Source organism: Xiphophorus hellerii, chromosome 15 (genome assembly GCF_003331165.1).
Source record: "Xiphophorus hellerii strain 12219 chromosome 15, Xiphophorus_hellerii-4.1, whole genome shotgun sequence".
In the NCBI taxonomy this organism is placed as follows: domain Eukaryota; kingdom Metazoa; phylum Chordata; class Actinopteri; order Cyprinodontiformes; family Poeciliidae; genus Xiphophorus; species Xiphophorus hellerii.
Genome location: NC_045686.1, coordinates 24,718,007 through 24,738,470, shown reverse-complemented (window position 1 = coordinate 24,738,470; position 20,464 = coordinate 24,718,007). Strand labels below are relative to the sequence as shown.

The 20,464-nt window shown below is 39.8% G+C and overlaps 1 protein-coding gene across 2 annotated transcripts; it reads right to left on the bottom strand.

Moving 5' to 3' along the window:
- Positions 1 to 1,671: 1,671 nt before the first annotated feature.
- Positions 1,672 to 19,619, bottom strand: ube2j1 (ubiquitin-conjugating enzyme E2, J1). 2 transcript variants are annotated; one of them, XM_032584423.1, is made up of 8 exons: positions 19,260 to 19,619; positions 12,918 to 12,991; positions 12,378 to 12,509; positions 11,860 to 11,944; positions 11,038 to 11,143; positions 9,277 to 9,406; positions 6,238 to 6,357; positions 1,672 to 4,688 (listed from the first exon to the last, which is right to left on the bottom strand). In XM_032584423.1, the coding sequence occupies exons 1-8, from the start codon at positions 19,288 to 19,290 to the stop codon at positions 4,401 to 4,403; spliced, it is 966 nt and encodes a 321-aa protein (XP_032440314.1). In that variant the 5' UTR covers positions 19,291 to 19,619; the 3' UTR covers positions 1,672 to 4,400. The 2 variants fall into 2 exon arrangements, with proteins under 2 accessions (XP_032440314.1, XP_032440315.1); XM_032584424.1 differs by lacking the exon at positions 19,260 to 19,619 and adding an exon at positions 14,970 to 15,326.
- Positions 19,620 to 20,464: the final 845 nt, after the last annotated feature.

Below are 20,464 nucleotides of genomic sequence, written 5' to 3'. Positions count from 1 at the left end.
CAGAAACAGCAAATATAGTATTTCAAAAAGGGGGAAAAAAAACCTATAATAACGCCTAGATCCAAAGAAACTGAAGAAAGGACAAGACACATTTTCACTGAGCTCTATTAGTCTGTGAAAAGATTAATATGTTATAATGCAGCCGGAGACCCAAGTGGAAACAGAACAGTGGTGAATCTTCCTGGGTTTCCACAGGGAGCCACATAAACCATGGCTCCAACCTACTGATGGAATCATTGTCTCTCTGAACCATCTCAGTTTGGCCTCTGTCACTCCACCTCTAACACATCTAACATGATCAGTCCGTCTGCTGTCCTATTTCCTGATCCCATTCATCCTCATCTCTCCAAAGAGAACCTCAACAGTCCAGAAGAAGCACTGCATGCTTCAAAGCTATGGTCAGTGTCAACAATGCTCTTCATGGGAGAATTCCAAGACCAGAACCACTGCTGACCAAAAAGAAGGCAAAGATCAGTTTCAACATTTACTAAAAAACATTTTACTAAAAAGGCCTTCATGACATTGTCAGGGGCCAAGCAGGAACATAAGACACAGGTGATTAAATCAACAAGGCAGGTTTTAATTTACCCACAAATGTGAAAACAAACACCTTCCACCTCATTTATGCCACTATATGACAGCCTCTTACAGACAGCTCTGAGATCCACAACACTCTGTCATATGAGCACTTCATCAAAGTTGTAACTATATAAAACAGGTTGCTTATATAGTGACTGTTGGAAGTCATGAAACAGGGACTGCTTCCTCTGTCCTCTGGATGGAACTGGGGGAGCAGGATCTCGTCCTGATGGTAGAAACCAACCAGGCCCAAAGACAATCTAACATTCCTTGTTTGGGGCAGAGGGCATGATTCAGTAGCCTGGATTTTATTGATCTGTGGCTCGATGACCGCCATCAAGGTCATCAAGCCACAATGGTCAGTGATACGGTCCAGGTATTCTGTCTCAGCAGCAGCAACCACGCACTTTGATGGATTCATTGTCAACCCAGCCGAGTGAAGGTTGTCCAGGACAATGGACGGGTTGCTTCTTCCAGTTAGTGCTGTGAATAACAATACCAACCAAGTAAGGTGATCGCTCCACAACTCAGAACAGGATGAAGGAGGCACAAACATGAGGGAGAGTGAGGGATCTGAACCTTGTTTCAAGAAAACTCAGTGAAAACAGAACAAAGCAAATCACAATTTATAATGTTTGACAAGTAGACTGAAGACAGTGAGAGGAGAGTGTAAACTGTAAAAAAACCCCTAACTGTAAAGACTATATTAATATAGACTTAATTTAGTCTTAAAGACTATGGGGAAACAAAAAGCATAAAACCTCAATTATGTTAAATCATCAGCTTTACTGTAAATATTCATTTTGCCAAAGCTTTTTCAGTTATTTATTTGTGTGTTGAACTGATGGGGAAGCATCACTGGTGACTGCATGGTCTGTTTAACTTTCCCCACATAATTATTTGTTGAGCTTGTTGTGTTCAGGTGATTCTGTTTTAAGCAGCTGATCGAGTTTGGAAGAAAAGCTCAAACATCCCAGTGTGACCAGCAGCACAAACCAACCAGGCTGCATTGTGACGGGGAAAAATATCACCCAAGTTCTGTGAAATCAGAATGCTGGTATGAAGAAAGGCATTTCCAAAAGTAATACATTAAACTGTTAATAACTTCATTTAATTTGGCACTTCAACTGGCTCATGAATTTATCGCCACTACAAAGAAAAAGAGATCATAGCAGAGATTACACTCACATTGTGCCACCACACTGATAAATGAAGCAATAATAAATGGTGTATGGACTCCATTTATTATCCCATGAAGACATTTATAATTAAAGGGTAAATGAATCCTTTTTCTGTCTTGCTGTTCCAATAGTAGCAGCAGCTCAAAAGTCAAACCCAATGAAAGCGGAAGAAAAGATCCTTCATTAAAAACTGTGAAGTTTTATCCAGAGTTAGACGTGGAAAGATGTGAACTCTTTATCCTGCAGGGAGGAACGTCAGCATCCTGCTTGATCAGGACGTTGATCAGGCAGCATCCTCTGGCCTTAAAAAAATCTTAAATCAAGGTTTTGGTTCTAGCATTCATCAACTCCTGAGACTGATGTGGCTTGTGAAACAGCTGTGGGAATCACTATCATTTGTGAGTGTGAATGGGTGAATGACTGAATGTAGTGTGAAGCTCTTGGTGCTGTACATTTATCACATCACACAAACACAAGAGTCTCCTGAAAGGCTGAGAGACGTACATCTGTTGGAAAGACGGTTTTGCTGCTTAGCCACTTGGTCTGAAAACAGTGGCTGCTTGATGTCTAGAATAAGATGTGAAGCTTTTTAAAAGAATGTTCACAAATGACACCACAGTTCTAGGCTGCACAGTACTGTGCAGCCTGTGCAGCCTTGGAAGCACAATTTGCTTCCAAGAATTGTGACTTGACTGCCTTCACTCGTGTTCAGTCCAGTTCTTACCTACTTCAAAGACGTGCATTCTTTGTTTATTAAACAATACTCAACAGCTATTAATCATTTAGATATTAAATGTCGCTATATTCAAATAATAAAGCAAAATTTGCTGCCATATAGGCACGACTGATCCTACTGAGGTGTTGAGAGCTTTACATTTTCTTCAGCAAATACTTTATAAATCAGAAAAAAAGTTGTTTTCCTCATCAGATTTATTTCACTGGGTTACATCTTTATTTGCAAACATAAACTCATAAAATCATTTGTGAACATTCACATATTGAAAATTTTGTTGATGGTGATTCTTTGGCAAATCAATTATGAGTCTGAGGTTCTTACAAGTTCTAGCAGTCCTACCATAAAACCTGAAAATCACAGTGCAGCACGCTGCATGTATACATGAGAGAATGCTAAAATCTGCTTAGAGTGAACCTATCATCTAACAGAAACCTTCAATTTAGCATAAAAACTTCACTGAATTAAAAATCTGATGCTTTTTATTTTAAAGCACACCATCCACCCCCACACACACACCCTCACACACACATTAAGTTAATAAGAACTCCTTGCGTCTATGATAAATGGCAGCTTACATAACCCTCTTGATATTTGCTGACTCCCATCTTTTACAAGATAAAGGAAAACATGAGAAGTGTGTGATAGTTTATATCTTGCTTTAAAACTAAGACTTTTTCCAAACTCTTGGCCCAACATCTTGGAATCAGATTTTTGTGTGGCAGGAATTTCAAACACACATCAGTCTGATGAGAGAAAGAGCTCACATTGGCCCATGTTGCTAACTTATCAGTTACAGTTTTAATTGACAGAATAAGTACAGCCGTTGGACATTCAACAATTACATGAGGAGAGGGAGACATGTTGGCCATGGCATGAGTTCTATAAATGAAAAAAGCTTCCAGTTCTTAATGCCGCAGGCCACAATGCCACAGAGAGTAAAAGTCACACTGATTAAAAGACACCCTGGAGGTGTTGTTGACTGCAGCAGCAGGAATGATACGGCCTCCTGAGAGGAGCAGGCTGCTGAGGCGGCAGAGCACCAAGGGCTTTTCCAGCAAACTGGTTCCAGTACTAAATAAGAGCTAGCGCTAGCTTCACACCCAGTATTTTTTCTGCTTAATGTTCTGAGGCTAAATGAGGAAGCAGGAAGTGATGCTACAGTCACACAAACTTTATGGAAAAGACCCTCCTCCATCAGAGGCTTGAGGCAGGTTCACAGAGACCAACAACCAACTAAAACTCAGCGTCCTGAAGTGAAGAAAGACACCTAGAAATAAAACGTATTATTGTTATTATGAAAAGACTTTAAGCACAAAACTTGAAAAGGTTTCAAGTTTTGGATTTACTGTAGTGTTTGTGTTAAGCTGACGTATGAAAACTGCTAAGCTTTAATAGGAACATGAAGTCGAGGAATGAGGAAGAGGAGTTAACCAGCTGTCATGCTAGGCGCAGTTGCTACTCTGATACAGTTGTTTTACCATCGTCTGCTGACAGTTTAGATTCAGGGGATTTTCACAGTGAACTGTGCGCTGGGCCTCATCTAAACATCACGAGTTGTGTAAAGTAGCACTTCTAAATCAAATATATGACATTAAAACATGTGTGCAGAGGTAATGAGACAAACTGTACTCGGTCTGGGTAAGGTGTTCCTCTGCTGAAACACAGGATACACCAGAGAAAGGAGGAAACATCCTGGAAGACATCATGATGAGACTGGGTCTGCTCTAAACCAGGAGTTTTTACCTTTATAATAGAATCAGATTAGAAACAGCTCTAGCACCAGCCTGCTCTAGTCCTGGAAGCATGTTAGTGGAAAAGCCCCAACGTCAGTGTTAGCTACAGCCTCAGCTTGCCCTCCACGGTTCTGCTCAGAGTTCTGTGGACTACAGCGGTAAGGGGAAACATCACAGGTCATAGTTGAACTTGTATTCATTAGCCAAATAGATTCTGCGGAAGATGAGGGCAGCCAAGGCCAGGGTGAGAACCACGATGAGGACTGCAGAGGCTGCATGGTTGTCACGGCGAGGCGCCGGACCAAACAGAGCTCTGCTAGCTACTGGTTCTCTGCCGGCCCTGGGGGCCTGTCGGCTGAGCTGCTGGGCCCGACGCTGTCTGGGACTGAGCCGACGAACAGGGCCGCTGTCATTGGGGGCCTGGAGCTCCTCTGGATCTGCTGCTGGAGACGCTTCCGCCTGCAGGGGGACATGAAATCCTTCAGACTAAACCGTAAGTCACATGTTATCAGATACTTTTGTCTTTCCTGGTCCTCCTGAGATGCGTTCAGGTTGTGCTAGACCACGGTGTGTGTGTGTGTGTGTGTGTGTGTGTGGTTCTCCAGCTCAGAGCTCAGTTTCTATGTTTGGATCAACCAAACCAACATGAACTTGAGACAGTTTGTGTTCTCACTACTCCAGCAGCCCAAACCCTATTTTGGTTTCTCACAGCACTAATGTGTGGTCAATGGTAGCATCATTGGTCAGTATAATGAAAACTAAAAACTCAATATGAGCATCAGCACAGAGTGTGAAACAGTGCATAAAAGTTTAGGATAAATTAGATCTCATTTAATTAAACCTAGTAGGATCAGACAGCAGGCTGCAATAAGAACAGGAAATTAGGAAATTACTGCACAGACAACATGGACTTGTTTATGGGAAGTAACTGGTGGAGGAAGCTGGAGGTTAGTCCAGCAGGCCAGGCAGCATGCTGTGGTCCATCTTTTTAGAGTTTTAGCTTCAACTTCAGAAACAGATGGCAGGGACTATTTTAGCTCTGCTTGGTTTATTTAAACACAGGATACTAATCTAAGTTGACCCTCTCCTCTGCTCCTTCAGAATCAGTCTCAGTGGTTCCCTGGATAGCATCTGGCACCAAAATCAATCCTCTTAGGCAACACAGCTTGCTGATATTTTCAGATCTGTTGAAGAGAAGCTGTGGAAATAAAAGTTGAAAGCCACAGAAGCTCGTCTGCTCTTACGCTGACAGAGAGCTGATGTCTGACTGCAGAACTAAAACCACCAACTATGGGCAACAGCTCAGCAGCTGAAGCAGGCATGAAGAAAAACCACTTCTGTAAGAATTTGTATCCTCTTTTGTCTGATTTCCATCTTTCCTGAATTCTGGGTTTTAGTTTTCTGAAAGCCAGAATAATCAAAATGACAAGAAATAAAGGCTTATATAATAAAGGAAATAAAGGAAATATTTTAATCTGAGATGAATCTATTGAGTGAAATGAGTGAAGAAAAAATATTTAACTTTTCTTCTTTTTTTTAACATGTACTGTATATTGGTATAATATCTGCTGCTCTGACTGCTGCTAATCACAGAAATATCAGCCCAGGCGTCTTTATGACCTGAGTTGTATGGGGTCTGTGTTACACTGTACTTATATGACAAAGGGAACATACGGAACAAAGGTCAGACAGAGTCCAGACGGAGCCTCTGAGCAAATATGGTGGATAGACAGACAGATGTCCAAAACCTGTTTTCAGAATTTACCCAAACCAGTCTCGATGAACAGTTAAAAATATATATATTTCTGAGTATTTTGGGTCCTTTTATGAAAACACTAATATCAACCTGAAAAGTGACATTAAAGGTATTTCTAGTATCACTGGAAGAGTGTGTAAGGATTAAAAATAAGTTTGCCTCACAGTGATTTCTGAAATCCAAATAAAACCTGACAGAGAGAGCATAGCTGTGTGGCTCTCAGTGTGTCCCACATGACACGGCGCCACCTACCTGTTCAGCCTGGGGCCTTTCTTCAGCTTGCTGCTCAGAAGAGCTGGAGGTTTCTCCCTGAGTGACAGTTGAAGCTTTACTTCCACTTGTTGAAGCCTGTGGTATTATACTGGACTCTGCCTGTACGGACACACAGGAAACTATAGTCATCAGCATGGTGTGTTGGAGCAAATAATTCAGACATAGATCTTTATCATGACAGATATCACAGTTACACTTTTCGTTGGCCTAGATCCTTACTCACCTACTGAAAGTATGTCCAACAACAACCAGAACTTTCTCTTTATTAGGATATGTGAAGTGATCCAATTGAACAACAGAGGAAAAATCCGTAGCTGAAGTTTTCCACTGCAACATTCATGGCAGTATTGATAATTAGCATTGCTTAAGTGCTAATGTAATGATAAATGATAGGACATGGGAATTAAATTAATAGTCATATCTTTACTCAGTTTTGTAAGTAACAGACTGAGCTGTCCAGGCTGGAATGATGTCTTCATTCGTTCATAACATCACACTCTGGTTAGTGGCTCACAGATGTCAATCAAACTTCAAGAAAATATAAACTTGGTAGAATAGAACTACTTGCAGCCTGAACCTTCCAGTAGTGATTGATGCCTTCCAGACAGGCTATGTGTTAAGAAACAGCCAGCTAATTAAACACTAATAGATAAATGGTGAGTAGGAATATCATACAACTCTACAGTTGTAATCTTTTTATTACAGCGGATTCCTGCCTGTTCCCGGTTCAGTTTTCACATACACTTTTTTATAGAGCATTTTTAAAATATTTTTTAAAATGCAGTTTGTGAAACTAAAATACCTAGGCACAATGCTGCTTCACATGGTAATAGCTGACGTTTCCAAAGGAGACAATCCAGGAGCTCCTTTCACTTTCCTTGGCACCGATTGGCAGCAGCCCAAAGAGCAGAGATGTGAAGGATCCTGGGTGTTAGCTTCTTCAGTAGGTCAAGCCCATTTATCCACAGTTAGTGTGCTAGCTAAAATTAATGTGTATTTGGCATTTGAAGTGATAAAATAAACTGTTCTGTGTTTTTTAGAGGGTATAAAGTATTCAGGAATTTCAGCTTTTCACAGGTTCATCACAAGGTTAGCTTGTATAACTTTAACTGCATCAGGTTCTGTTTAGTGTGATGTAACTCTTTCAACAAGCAATTCTGTTCACAGAAATTCATTTCTAGAAGTAGCTCTCTGAACAGTAATGACTAATACATTTCTGATCATTTGGCAGTTTATTGAAAGTTTAAATCAAGGGTCACATTAATCAAATATTTTCCACCTTTTTTATATATATATATATATTAATATATATACCCCTATATATATATATATATATATACTGCTCAAAAAAATAAAGGGAACACTTAAACAACACAATATAACTCCAAGTAAATCAAACTTCTGTGAAATCAAACTGTCCACTTAGGAAGCAACACTGATTGACAATCAATTTCACCTGCTGTTGTGCAAATGGAATAGACAACAGGTGGAAATTATTGGCAATTAGCAAGACACACTCAATAAAGGAGTGGTTCTGCAGTTGGGACCACAGACCACTTCTCAGTATCTATGCTGTCTGGCTGATGTTTTGGTCAGTTTTGAATGTTGGTGGTGCTTTCACACTCGTGGTAGCATGAGACGGACTCCACAACCCACACAAGTGGCTCAGGTAGTGCAGCTCATCCAGGATGGCACATCAATGCGAGCTGTGGCAAGAAGGTTTGCTGTGTCTGTCAGCGTAGTGTCCAGAGGCTGGAGGCGCTACCAGGAGACAGGCCAGTACACCAGGAGACGTGGAGGAGGCCGTAGGAGGGCAACAACCCAGCAGCAGGACCGCTACCTCCGCCTTTGTGCAAGAAGGAACAGGAGGAGCACTGCCAGAGCCCTGCAAAATGACCTCCAGCAGGCCACAAATGTGCATGTGTCTGCACAAACGGTTAGAAACCGACTCCATGAGGATGGTATGAGGGCCCGACGTCCACAGATGGGGGTTGTGCTCACAGCCCAACACCGTGCAGGACGCTTGGCATTTGCCAGAGAACACCAGGATTGGCAAATTCGCCACTGGCGCCTTGTGCTCTTCACAGATGAAAGCAGATTCACACTGAGCACATGTGACAGACGTGACAGAGTCTGGAGACACCGTGGAGAGCGGTCTGCTGCCTGCAACATCTTTCAGCATGACCGGTTTGGCAGTGGGTCAGTAATGGTGTGGGGTGGCATTTCTTTGGAGGGCCGCACAGCCCTCCATGTGCTCACCAGAGGTAGCCTGACTGCCATTAGGTACCGAGATGAGATCCTCAGACCCCTTGTGAGACCATATGCTGGTGCGGTTGGCCCTGGGTTCCTCCTAATGCAGGACAATGCTAGACCTCATGTGGCTGGAGTGTGTCAGCAGTTCCTGCAAGATGAAGGCATTGAAGCTATGGACTGGTCAGCCCGTTCCCCAGACCTGAATCCGATTGAGCACATCTGGGACATCATGTCTCGCTCCATCCACCAACGTCATGTTGCACCACAGACTGTCCAGGAGTTGGCGGATGCTTTAGTCCAGGTCTGGGAGGAGATCCCTCAGGAGACCATCCGCCACCTCATCAGGAGCATGCCCAGGCGTTGTAGGGAGGTCATACAGGCACGTGGAGGCCACACACAATACTGAGCCTCATTTTGACTTGTTTTAAGGACATTACATTAAAGTTGGATCAGCGTGCAGTGTTATTTCACTTTAATTTTGTGTGTGGCTCCAAATCCAGGCCTCCATTGGTTAATAAATTTGATTTCCATTGATGATTTTTGTGTGATTTTGTTGTCAGCACATTCAACTTTGTACAGAACAAAGTATTCAATGAGAATATTTCTTTCATTCAGATCTAGGATGTGATATTTGAGTGTTCCCTTTATTTTATTGAGCAGTGTATATATACTGTATATACGTATATACACAGTATAATTGATATCAATCATTTATACTGGATGACATCAAGGAAGAATTCTTCCCGCCACAAATGGAGTTTGTACCTTGAATTTGATTTGCTGTGCTAGTTCTTTGGCCTGGCGATCCTCAGCACTGGGGTTGCTGTTGGAGGTCAGAGGCAGGAGGGCAGATCGCATCGAACAGCCACAAGCTTCACAGCAGAAGTCCTGGGACCTGGGAACCAACAAGGAACAGCTTATCATGTCTCAAGGACATCTTTAGTTTTGCAGCTCACATTTTTATACAACGAAAAAGTCACCTGTGATAGCATCAAACCATTAATAAGGCATCTTTGCATCATGACGTATGGATAAATTAACTTATGAACACTAAGAACCTTAAAAACATTGTTTTTAGACACCTGTGGGTTTTTTTATTCTATTATTTAAACACAAAGCATACACTGAAATCAAATCTGCTGCCTACTGGCAGGTTGCTAATCTATTTCTGAATGTTTCAAAGCCTTTCACACAATTACTTGTATAAGTCCACAGCTAGCTGCTGACATTTGCAAATAAACTGCAAACAGCTTTATCACAACAGAAGAGAAGCTATCTAGCTTTACAGCTTCTTAAAGGGAAAACAATAATATTTGGTTTTTAAACATATTCACATTTCTGTAGAAGCTCTCTTCTGTTCTCTTCACAACAGAAAAGAAAAGTTGTGAAAAACCAAAACATATTTGTTTTTTTATGTTGAAAAACCAAATATTCTTGTTTTCCCTTTAAGAAGCTGAAAAGCTAGGTAGCTTCTATTCTGTTGTCTTTCTGAAACTTTGTTTTAAAGTGCCAATAAACCCACAGGTTGGTCCCAACCCTCATCTCATCTGCTAATAGAAGAGCGACTTGCTGCCTGTCCACCTCAAATGTAGTGCAGAATGAAGCCTGTGCAGTACATTCCAGTTCATGTACCATTATGACACCAGATGTATTGGTGATAATGACTATGTGGACTTGCAAAAAGAAGCGACCTGACCACACCATGTTTGCTTGTCAAGCACACGCTTTACAGGAAAGATGATAAGTTGTAAAAACAGCTGATGGTACATAGACAGGGCTGTTTTATTATAGTAATACTGTACATATAAAAAAGCACATTTTTCACATATAAACAGTTTATAAAATCTTGTTATTTTAAACACAGCGCTTCTCTCCTAAATAAAGAAACTAAAGGAGCTACTGGTGCCGTAAACTCTTGACTTTTCTTTAACAGTGAAAATAGTCCTTTATCACTGTTCCTGTCAGTAAAGCAGATGGCTGTTCCCACAGAGCCAGGTTCTGCTGCAGATTCCTTTTACAAAAGTAATGGCTTGTTAGCATCTTTTATAGTGCTCTGCTTTAATTTTAACCAGGGCATCCCTGGAAAATAGATTCATAATGTCAATGGGTTTACTTCCTAAAAAAAAAAAAAAAAACTGAATAAAGTGAATGCTTATGTTGCTGTCATCCAGGGCAGCTCAGAGATCAGAACAGCTTTCTAGCTCATGGGACACTGGGTCAATTCACCCCAACTCAGGCCCTCATTCTCATTTAATGGTTTTCTCTGAGGATAACTTGCAACAGTTCCTTTATGTTCACAGCATGAACATCTGTATAACGTGGATTTGTGGATCACCTCCAAGTCAAAACCTGAATCAACACTGAAAGCGCACCGGAGCTGCATCTAATGTTTGAGTTGTGGTGAGAAAAATAGCAGTAGAAAGATCTTTAACGCTCAACTATCACTCCCAACCCATAGCACAGCAAACACAAGCTGCAATACAACACAGAAAATGAGTGAAACGATTCTAAGAAAGGAGATCTTACTTTTTAGCGAGGGCCTTTCTCTCTTCTGGGGTGTAATCCAGAGATCCTATTGCACCTTCACCTTTAGTTGGCATGAATCCAATTATAGCTATTAGAGCAGTTCGGACTGCAAGACAAAAACAGAACAAATAAAAATATGAAAAAAGAAACGAAGAATCATAAGTGAAGCCAATTTAACAATGTAATAAAATAGGTAAGTTTACACTGTATCACTGTTTACACATGTTTAACAACCTTCTGATACAGCAGATCTGAAACTTTGTCTATGTGAACATCCAGAATGGACCTGTAGTCAGACATTTTACAGATTCACATTTTCTTGATTTTATGAAGAATCCTTCTTTGTACCATGATCTTCAGATGTTCTAGAGTATTCTTCAGAACATAACCAGCCTTCTTAATCAGGTTGTTCAGCCTTTTTTCTTTACTAACTATTATTATTTATTGTTTGGTTTTTAATTGAAGTATGTTGTAAGGATGATTTATGCCAAATGTCAAGGACATATCTCAATCTTTAAGGTGATGGTCTTCTTCAAGCCTGGCGATTATTAGTAGATTTTTAAAATAGTACTTTTGCTGAAAATATCTGTGAACAATGGGATTTCAAGATTAATGTCAAATTCAAGCCTGCAGTTGTTGGGGCACAAGAAATAAGAAACAGAAACTGGAACATGTTTTACTGAGAATGTGGAAAACAATCTAGAGATGTACCGATTCAATATTAATATCTGTATCACTCCTGATATTGAAACCTCAGGTATCTGTATCGGTATGGAAAGAGAAAACAGTGGATTGGAACAGTAGTAATTTTTTAATACTTACTGCTCCAAGAAGGCTGCCAAGTCTCTGGGTGATGCCCTGAGATGCTCAGACAAATCTTCTTCCCCACTTCAAATCTCCCAGTTGGCTGTAAGAGAGAAAAAAAAGACAACTGACTGGATATGACACAGACAACAAATGATCCAAAGTTTTTACAGACAGGCTGAGGTTAGAAAACCTGAGAACAAAACATACTAATTTAAATCTTTTCTGACATACAATAAAAATAAAATACATAAAATATGACAGAGAGAAAAACTGCATAAGAAATGGACATTCAAAATACTTTGGAATAATCTTATTTCCATGGTTATTATAGCAGGTGTGTTAATGTAAATCAATCTCATTCTCTCAAAAACAGTGCAGTGAATAAACAATCAGGACTTGATTTTGAACATGACACCTTCCACGGCCCCTGGTTCAATAAAGTGCCACTAAGGCTAAGATTAGAGTCTAATCTGATGTGTTCCTGTTCTGCTTCAGGAGAAGGGACTAAAACATGAGCTTTCCCTCCATCTTACTGTCAGCAGGATGATGCTGGGAGGCTTCATGGGGTATTCCGGGGGCAGCACAATCCTGCCATGGTACACTCCACCATCAAAATCAGAATCTGGAGGCCCGCGTACAGAAAAGTGCCATTCAAAGAGGTTGTCCTGGAGCCACAAAGAAATGTCACAATTAGTGCAGATTAGAATGTGTGAACACATACAGGAACATGCACTGACTGGAGGTGACAGCTGGCAGCAACGTAACATCGGTCTGTTGTATTGATAAGTAACGACGAGAAGAAACATCTCCTGAGGTAAAAGCCTGATGTTGAAGTGGTGAGAATCTGACTGAATCTTTGATCAGATGATGATATGGTCAACATTTCTTGTTTTGAACTTACACCAATTTACACTCATTTCATTATTCCATGGCTCCCACTAATATAATGCCTAATGCTGACTTGCTTCTACAGCTACACTGAGCTCAGTAAAGATCCACCCTGTCAACCTGTAGAGTTTTAAAAGACGTGGCGTGGTCTGCAGACCATCTGGGTGAGATTGTTTTCAACGTACGTCCAGTGGCTGGGCGTGGTAGTGCTCCGTCGGATCCCTCAGTTCTGCAGCTTCCTTCATTAGCCTCTTCACCGCTACGACAGGGACAGTGAAAGGAAGAGTTAGTGACCAAGCAGATGTTATCGGCTCCCATTCTTCTTCTCAGCTACTCCTGATCTCCTGCACTTCCAGAAGGAAACCAGCACTTCTTCAAACTGTTGTAGTTATTTGAGCTGAGAATCAGAAAAGCCAACACCCAAGTATATTCCAATGAAAAATTACCTTCTGCACAAATTACTAGCTTTAAGCTCTTATTTATACTGAGAAAATGTGGGAAACGTCTGGGACATGGATGGACTGTGTCATATCACTCATAGAATATGAATCTGGACCAGATGGTTACACATGGAGACATTTCATTATTTTACACAGAAAAATTAAAGGTGTCCTAGAATGAAAAATATAAGGTATTCAGTATTTTTCTTATAATACAACATATTTTTATTTTCTTTAACAGTAAGCAGGACCATGTCCATCCTGCGACTTTTCATCAAAAGACACTTGAGGTCTGTTAAATTTTGATGTTTATATACGCGAAGACTGAATTGAGTAATATTCCCTTTTGGTATGCATGAAATCCTTGTAAGTATACTTACTGCAGCATCATTAAGGCAAAGTACACACTCAAAGCTAAATCCCTCATATAAGTAAGACAAACAAAGCTTTAACTTTAAATGTCAGTTGATAACCATAAAGATTTGTAAATTGAATTTCCATAGCATCCCAGCTCTGAGTTCAAGGTATCAGCTAATGATCAGAACTTGGCCTGAAACACACACATCTGCTGCTTCAGTCTAGCTACAGAAAACATCAGCATCCTAGGAAGGTTACACAAGTCCTGCTGAGGACGTTGAGGATTATAGCTATCTGAAAGGGTGGGGTTACTTCCTGCCTCGGTGAAGGACATAAAGTCAGCTCCTACGGCACTGCTGGCTGTAAGGCAACAGCTCATCATGTTTAAGCAGAGAAGTGAACGAGCTCTTGAGAAAAGTGCCTGGAGAAATAAATCACATGGTTCTTAGAACAAGGACAGGAGTAACAACACGTGCCAATGTCATTTTTCTAGCTCATGTGGAAAATTCATAATGTATACATCAAGTTCAGAGGGAAGTCAGTCTGCCAGGCAGCTGGGTCAATATATAGTCAGAAATGGCAAACGTCATGAGTGACCAGGCCAGAGTGGGAGAACACAGGATGGGAGTGAAAGTTAGCATGGAATTAGAAAAAGGTAAAGTCTAATTTGGAGGCTGCTCAGGCAGTCAGATTTTATTTGGGATCCAATCATCAAGAGACTGCTGGGATGTGAAAAAATTAATCCTAAAATCTGTAAAACTGAAGAAACAGATGAAGATAAGGGAGAGCTAGAAAAGTGGATGGGGGGCAATAAAAAAGTGATGATGGTAAGATGAAGTGAGAGGAGCTGGAAGCTGTAGGGGAGAAGAAAAGCAGTGGAGCAGAGATCGCCTCATAGCACAACATTTTTACAGAATGTGGTCATCTGATTTTGCCGAAGGCCAGCCACTCTGAATTCACCACACTTATCCTGAACTGCAGGATGAGGAGTCTGCACAGCTCCGCCCTCCTCAGTGTTCTCTATATTCAGAGACTGAAGAGCTTCAGGATTACTTATGATTTCAATTACAAACAACAACAAAACTAAAATGTGGATAAAGACTAAGTCTTAACAGGTTCTGCATCATCTTCATAAGGTCTCTGGTTTTAGTTCTGGGATCGATTTGCACATTTCAGATCAAAACTTGTTCACAGAACCCGTCTTGCTGAGTGGGATGATAGGTGGACATTTCCATGTCTATGCTTGCATATAAGTGCTTGAATAGATGAACGCGTTTCCGAGAATGAACCAGACTTGTGCAGCTCCACAATTCTCTTCCTGATATTTTGGCTGATTTCTTTTGACTGTCCCATCATGACAAACAACAAAGCAGATTGTTCCAGTTGGGACCTTAAAATACAAGTGAACCTCCAGTTAACTCAAGTTTGTCAGTAACCAACCAGTAGCTCAGCCATGGTGGTGGTGCAGGTTCAGGACGGCCAGCTGGTTCTGATATGTCACATTTCCACTGATGGACGGATGTCTGGTCTGTACCTCCTCTGGCTGCGGCGCCCAATGCCAGCGCAAGTCTCACACATAAATATTAATCAAAGACAGAAAGTGAAAGGAGCATTTTTCACTGCAATTATAATAAAATGAGAAGAACAAGAAATGTTGGGAGAAGGTGATAAGAAGTATCTTTTATTATTTATCATTTCATATGGAGAATAGCTGAACTGCTGTTAAAGGGAAAATAAAATGGGTTCATTTGGGTGTTTTTGTAGCTTTTTAAAGAAGTTACATTTTATCATTCAAATGTTTCTTATTTGAAATACTTGCATTGAATGATCTTTTTAAATCTAAATCCCATCTTACGTTCTATATACACCAAAAAGAAAAGATCAAGAAGCAGAAAATAGTCAACGATTATTTTTTTTGAACAACCAATACCTCAGTCTTCTGTGAGTTAGAGCACGTGGCTTCCCCTGCTTAGTCTCATATCCCACCCAATCCTTCATTTAATGGTAAGCTGAGTGGACAAGGAAAGGCCTTTCCCACAAATGTGCCTATGATCTCAGCTGAGTCGGGGAGGTCAGGCCACTGGCCCAAGGCGATGGGTTGATAATCCCTGCATGTCAAATCATTTTATGTAACACACATTTTGAGTGTCTGCCACTGGGAATGAGTCACAGAAGGTCCAGAGGGGAAATAGGAGATTCTGTTGCATAACAACAGACCAAAACCAGAGACGTGGAGGGCCTGAGGGAGGGAGGGAGCCAAACTCCTCAAAAGTGTAATCTTTCCTAATTGCTTGCATGCCTCTGCTGTCACCACTACACAGCAGAGATGAAATATGCCTGATTACAGTATAAACTGGTGGGCATGACAACAAACAGAATCAATGATTTTTCGGTCTCATTAATAATTTGAGATAATCCCAAACTGTGGTGGTATAGAACTGCTCCATGTGCTGTATGAATGTTGTGGTGTATTTTTATCATTGTTTTTTTCTTTATGTTATGTATTTATTGGTATTTATTATGTTATTTATTTGCCAACTAAATATTTATTGCTAACTAAATATTTAGCTACCAAGATAAATATTAGCAGCCAACTTAATATTTAGTTTGAAACTGTGACATTTATAAATTAATGAGTAATACAGAGAAAACATGACTTGATTTTTTTACGAAAATCCAAACTTTGCTGTTCACAAAGAAAATTGCCCCTTGGGGGATAATAAAGTTTATCTGATCTGATCTTAAACAATCCTATATGTAGAATACCCCATCAGCTGGGTGCTTAGTCATTTCAGGTAAATTTTTATAATTTTTTTTTTTTTTTGCCACTGTCTGACGCCAAATGTCATACTACATTTCTAGTTTTAAAAATTATTTTCAAAATTATTTCTGGAAGAATTGAAACTATTTTACTGCAAAGTCTATGCATTTACTACTCCAAAATATAATCGCATCTAAATACAAATTTTTCCAAATACAAACACGTGGGAATCGGCCGATTAGGAATTTTCCTCTGAATACAAATCGCTACAACTCCAGAGAGACAGGTGGACCTTTGGACCTTCCTCTTAACACAGGATAAAACTGATAAAGAACCAACTAATGCTTTTAAATGTAGATGGAACATAAGCAGGTTTAAATAGTTTCTCTGCTCTGTGAGGCAGAAGACTGCAGCTCCAAGGAGGAGCTGCATGGAAATATGTGATTCTTTGTGAGAGCAAGCATTTAGGCACCCTGAATGGTTGCCATGGGAGATTAAAGGATTTCTCAAGCATGCATGAAATAAATAAACAATACAATAAATTAAAGAGTGGAAGCAACACTCCAGGTACACTGAAAAAGGAAACCAGTTGAACCAACTTAATTGAATTGCTGCAACTGGTAACAAGTTATTCAATTAAGTTTAACCAATTGCATTAGTTTACTAGTAACCCTAACCCTAACCCTCAAATAAAGAAGTGAACTAATAAAATAAAGAAGTGAACTAATAAAGGATCTTTTTTTGGCTCAGGTGGCTTTTATTTGAGAGCAGTTAGTTAGACAGGAAATAGGGGGAAGACATGCGGCAAAGGTCATCAGGCCAGGAATCGAACCTGTGACGTCCGCATCGAGGACTAAGGTCTGCTGTGAGTTGTGCTCTACCCCTGCTCCACAACAGCACCTGGTCGGTACAGGATCTGTCCCTGGTGAAGCTTGAGTTTGTAGGACACAAACGCCGCATTAAAGTTAATTGTTTCAAGTAAAGTCAAAGTAGAAAGTTCCCCTGAGTTAAAAATATGTAACTTTTAAGTTAATTCAACACAAACAGGTAAGTTGTCATCATTAAATCAAAAGAATTAAGTGAGATTAATAAATAAGTCCACAACATGAACTACAACCCAAATAAACTTTTAGATTGTATGTTTCTGATGAGGGAGCAACATAACATGATGCAAAGCTCAAAAAAGTACATTTTACATAACACCTCACCTTTACATATTGGCTTTGTCCAAGTTTATTTTATCTTCTTATGATAATAGGCTTCACAGGTCTATTGTGAATCTGAGCTGGTAACATGCAGATGCTGCAGTGTTCTGGCTGATGTGCAGCAAAAACTCAGTGGTTCAGAACGTTCAGCGTTTCACTCTCAATTTCAGTTCCATTCTGAAACAACTGACAATGTCTGGCAACAGCAGCAGGTGAAGTTAATGTTTTAAACTAACACAGAATGTTCATCTGAGAGGGGAAATATTGAGAATACTGAGATGAACAACTCAGCTTTTGACTCAAGAAATTTGAAACACAAAAATATGAGAGATGCAGGTCAATTTTATGTACAAATGACTGTAAAACATTATTAGCTACAAATTGTTACTTTGTCATCCCAGCTGCAGTACTAAATCCACACCACAGGTCACAAGTTAATAAACTGAACTAATCATTTATCTACAACTCTTCAGTTCTACCAACAGCCTGGTTTCTTGTTCTGCAAGAAATACTGATTTATTTCACAAATTAAAATTACAAAAAATCATACATTCTTACCACCAACTCTATGAAAATTTTAATAAAGTAGACTTAAATAATCACAAACTCAGTGGAACCTAAAGGAATTCAGGTGCCTTTAAAGTTCAATCAAAATGTCGTGTTAGCCACCCAACAACCTTTCAGCTATTGCTCTCCTATACAACCTGGGCTCACTATAAACTATTTTAATGTCTAATCTAACCACAACTTTTCTATATAGGTGGCAGAAAAAAAGACAACAGACAGAGCCTTTAATGTGAAATGATGGGTCAACCCATTTGATCATGGGAGTCAAAAATGTGGCCTGAGGGCCACTTGTAGTTCTTGACCACAGCTCTAGAATTGTAAAACATTATATATGGACATTTTTAATAGAAAACTTTAGGAATAACACAAAGTATTTATCTTTGAATTGCCATGTCTCTTGCTTTGTGGTCCTATAGTAAATGGGACCACAAATCTTCAGCAACATCTAGTGAAATAATTCGTTAAACTTGCCTAAATATAGCAAAACTTTGAGGAAAAGAAGAGAGCTGTCAGAATCATAATGGTTTTTGACCTGGACAATGGATGAGAAAATAAAAATCTGTCAAAAAAAGCAACCCGTTTCTTCTATTAACCCAAGCCTTAGAAAAAACTTATGTTTGGACCTACATTGATTTACAGATGCCTTTCCTTCCAAAATTCACAACATTTGTTTTTGCTTTTTAATAAAAAGAAAATATTTTTTGTGGCCCTCTAGCACTTTCCACATGATGAATTTGGCCCACGTGGTAAAAAGTCTGGACACCACTAGAGGTTAACAGCTGCTAATCAACGTGCAGAGCAAAATCTAAACATATGCTCACAACCTCCAAACAAACACTGCTAGACTAAAAACCCGGGTTTAAATAAAATGTGTATGAGTGAAAACGTAACGCTCAGTGTATCATTTTCATCTGCTTGAACCAATGATAATGTGTTGGGTTATTCTGACTGCTAAACAGAAGGAAATGAAAGCAATTTCCATACCGTCTTAACAACTGTAGAAATTTCCCCAAATATAAAGTCAAACATAGCTCTACGTGTCAGTGTGACAGTTTCGGTTGACATTAAAGTTAACCGTGGACGATACACAGCTGTTATATAGCTATTATGAGAGTAAAGTGGTAAAAGTTGGTTGATTTTGTCATCTTTTTGGCAAATGTAGAAGGAAGAGGTAAACGACTTTGACAGAGAGCTTACCTGGACTTTTAAGGTTATATTTATTTTCCATGCTGGCAGACGCGACGTATTCTGCTTAATCTGGAAGTTCGTTAGAGTCCGCGGCCAACTCGTTCCAACACTAACTTACAGAAGACGTTACTTCCTAGGCTACCTGGAATGAAGAACCCGGCTAGCTTGCTTTCTGGCTGAGATGCGCCGACAGAGGGAGTTCTTCCTCAGGGTACGGGCTCCGGATGCAGCGGCTCAGGAGACGTTTGCATATAGTTTCGTATCAAAATCAGAAGGACGCTGTCTCTTAAGTTATCTGATGTTTCAATATCGAAACACTCCGTTTAACATTTTTAGCGTGACGTCATTTTGTCGAACGTAAACAGGAAGTGATTGTGAATCCTTATTCCCTATTATTTTGCAACTGCCAAACCAACTAAACGATGCATTACCGCCACCTATTGAGCTGGAGTGTGTTTCACTTTTTCCACAGTCTTGCACCAAATTGTCTCACTCTAATATTCTACACACGATTACCCCATTATGACAATATGGCAAACTGAGTGTTTACAAATTTATTAAAAATACAAAAAAATGACATTCACAAAAAATATTCACAACCTTTGATTAATACTTTATTGATTCATCTATTTTGAATATAAGACTAGCTCACCTAACCTACCTTCAGCAGTTAAAGGGCAAAAGTTTATTCTAGACAGGTCGCTAATCCATCACAAGACTGAAGTTATAACAAATAATGCAAAATTAATCGCAAAAAATATTGCAGAGTAAGGAGCGAGGAGAAGTGGTCGGTTTGTTCTCCATCAGCCTAAACCTTCAGCCGCATAATTCCTGAGATAGCTCAGGATAGTCTAAGGTGCTTTAACTAGAAGGCTTTATCAAAAGAAAGGTTTTGCACATGTTGACAAACCTATTAGTACCCCTCTGTCAATGATTGAAATCCCACAGTTGTCACTGAAATAACTTGAACCTGACACAACGATGAATAAAAATGTACTGAAAATTAACCAATTAAAATGCAACATTATTTTTAAAATGTGGTCATTTCTAAAAGCAAACTAATGAAACAGGCCTGAACAAAAATGATGATATATGCAACTTTATATTTTGTTGCAAAACTTGTCGATGTGATCACTGCAATCAGACAATTTCTGTAACTGCTGTTGTGGAAGAAATTATTACCAAGCACTGTCTGGTGAAATCACTCAATCAGG

What these genes read in the sequence shown, in the direction of transcription:
- ube2j1 (XM_032584423.1), bottom strand. Translation starts at nt 19,290, where the DNA reads ATGGAAAATAAATATAACCTTAAAAGTCCAG. An exon ending in TTGGCAGCCTTCTTGGAGCA is followed by an intron (nt 11,144 to 11,859) that starts GTAAGTATTAAA and finishes TTTGTCTTGCAG; the next exon opens with TCCGAACTGCTCTAATAGCT. An exon ending in AAAGGCCCCAGGCTGAACAG is followed by an intron (nt 4,689 to 6,237) that starts GTAGGTGGCGCC and finishes GTCCCCCTGCAG; the next exon opens with GCGGAAGCGTCTCCAGCAGC.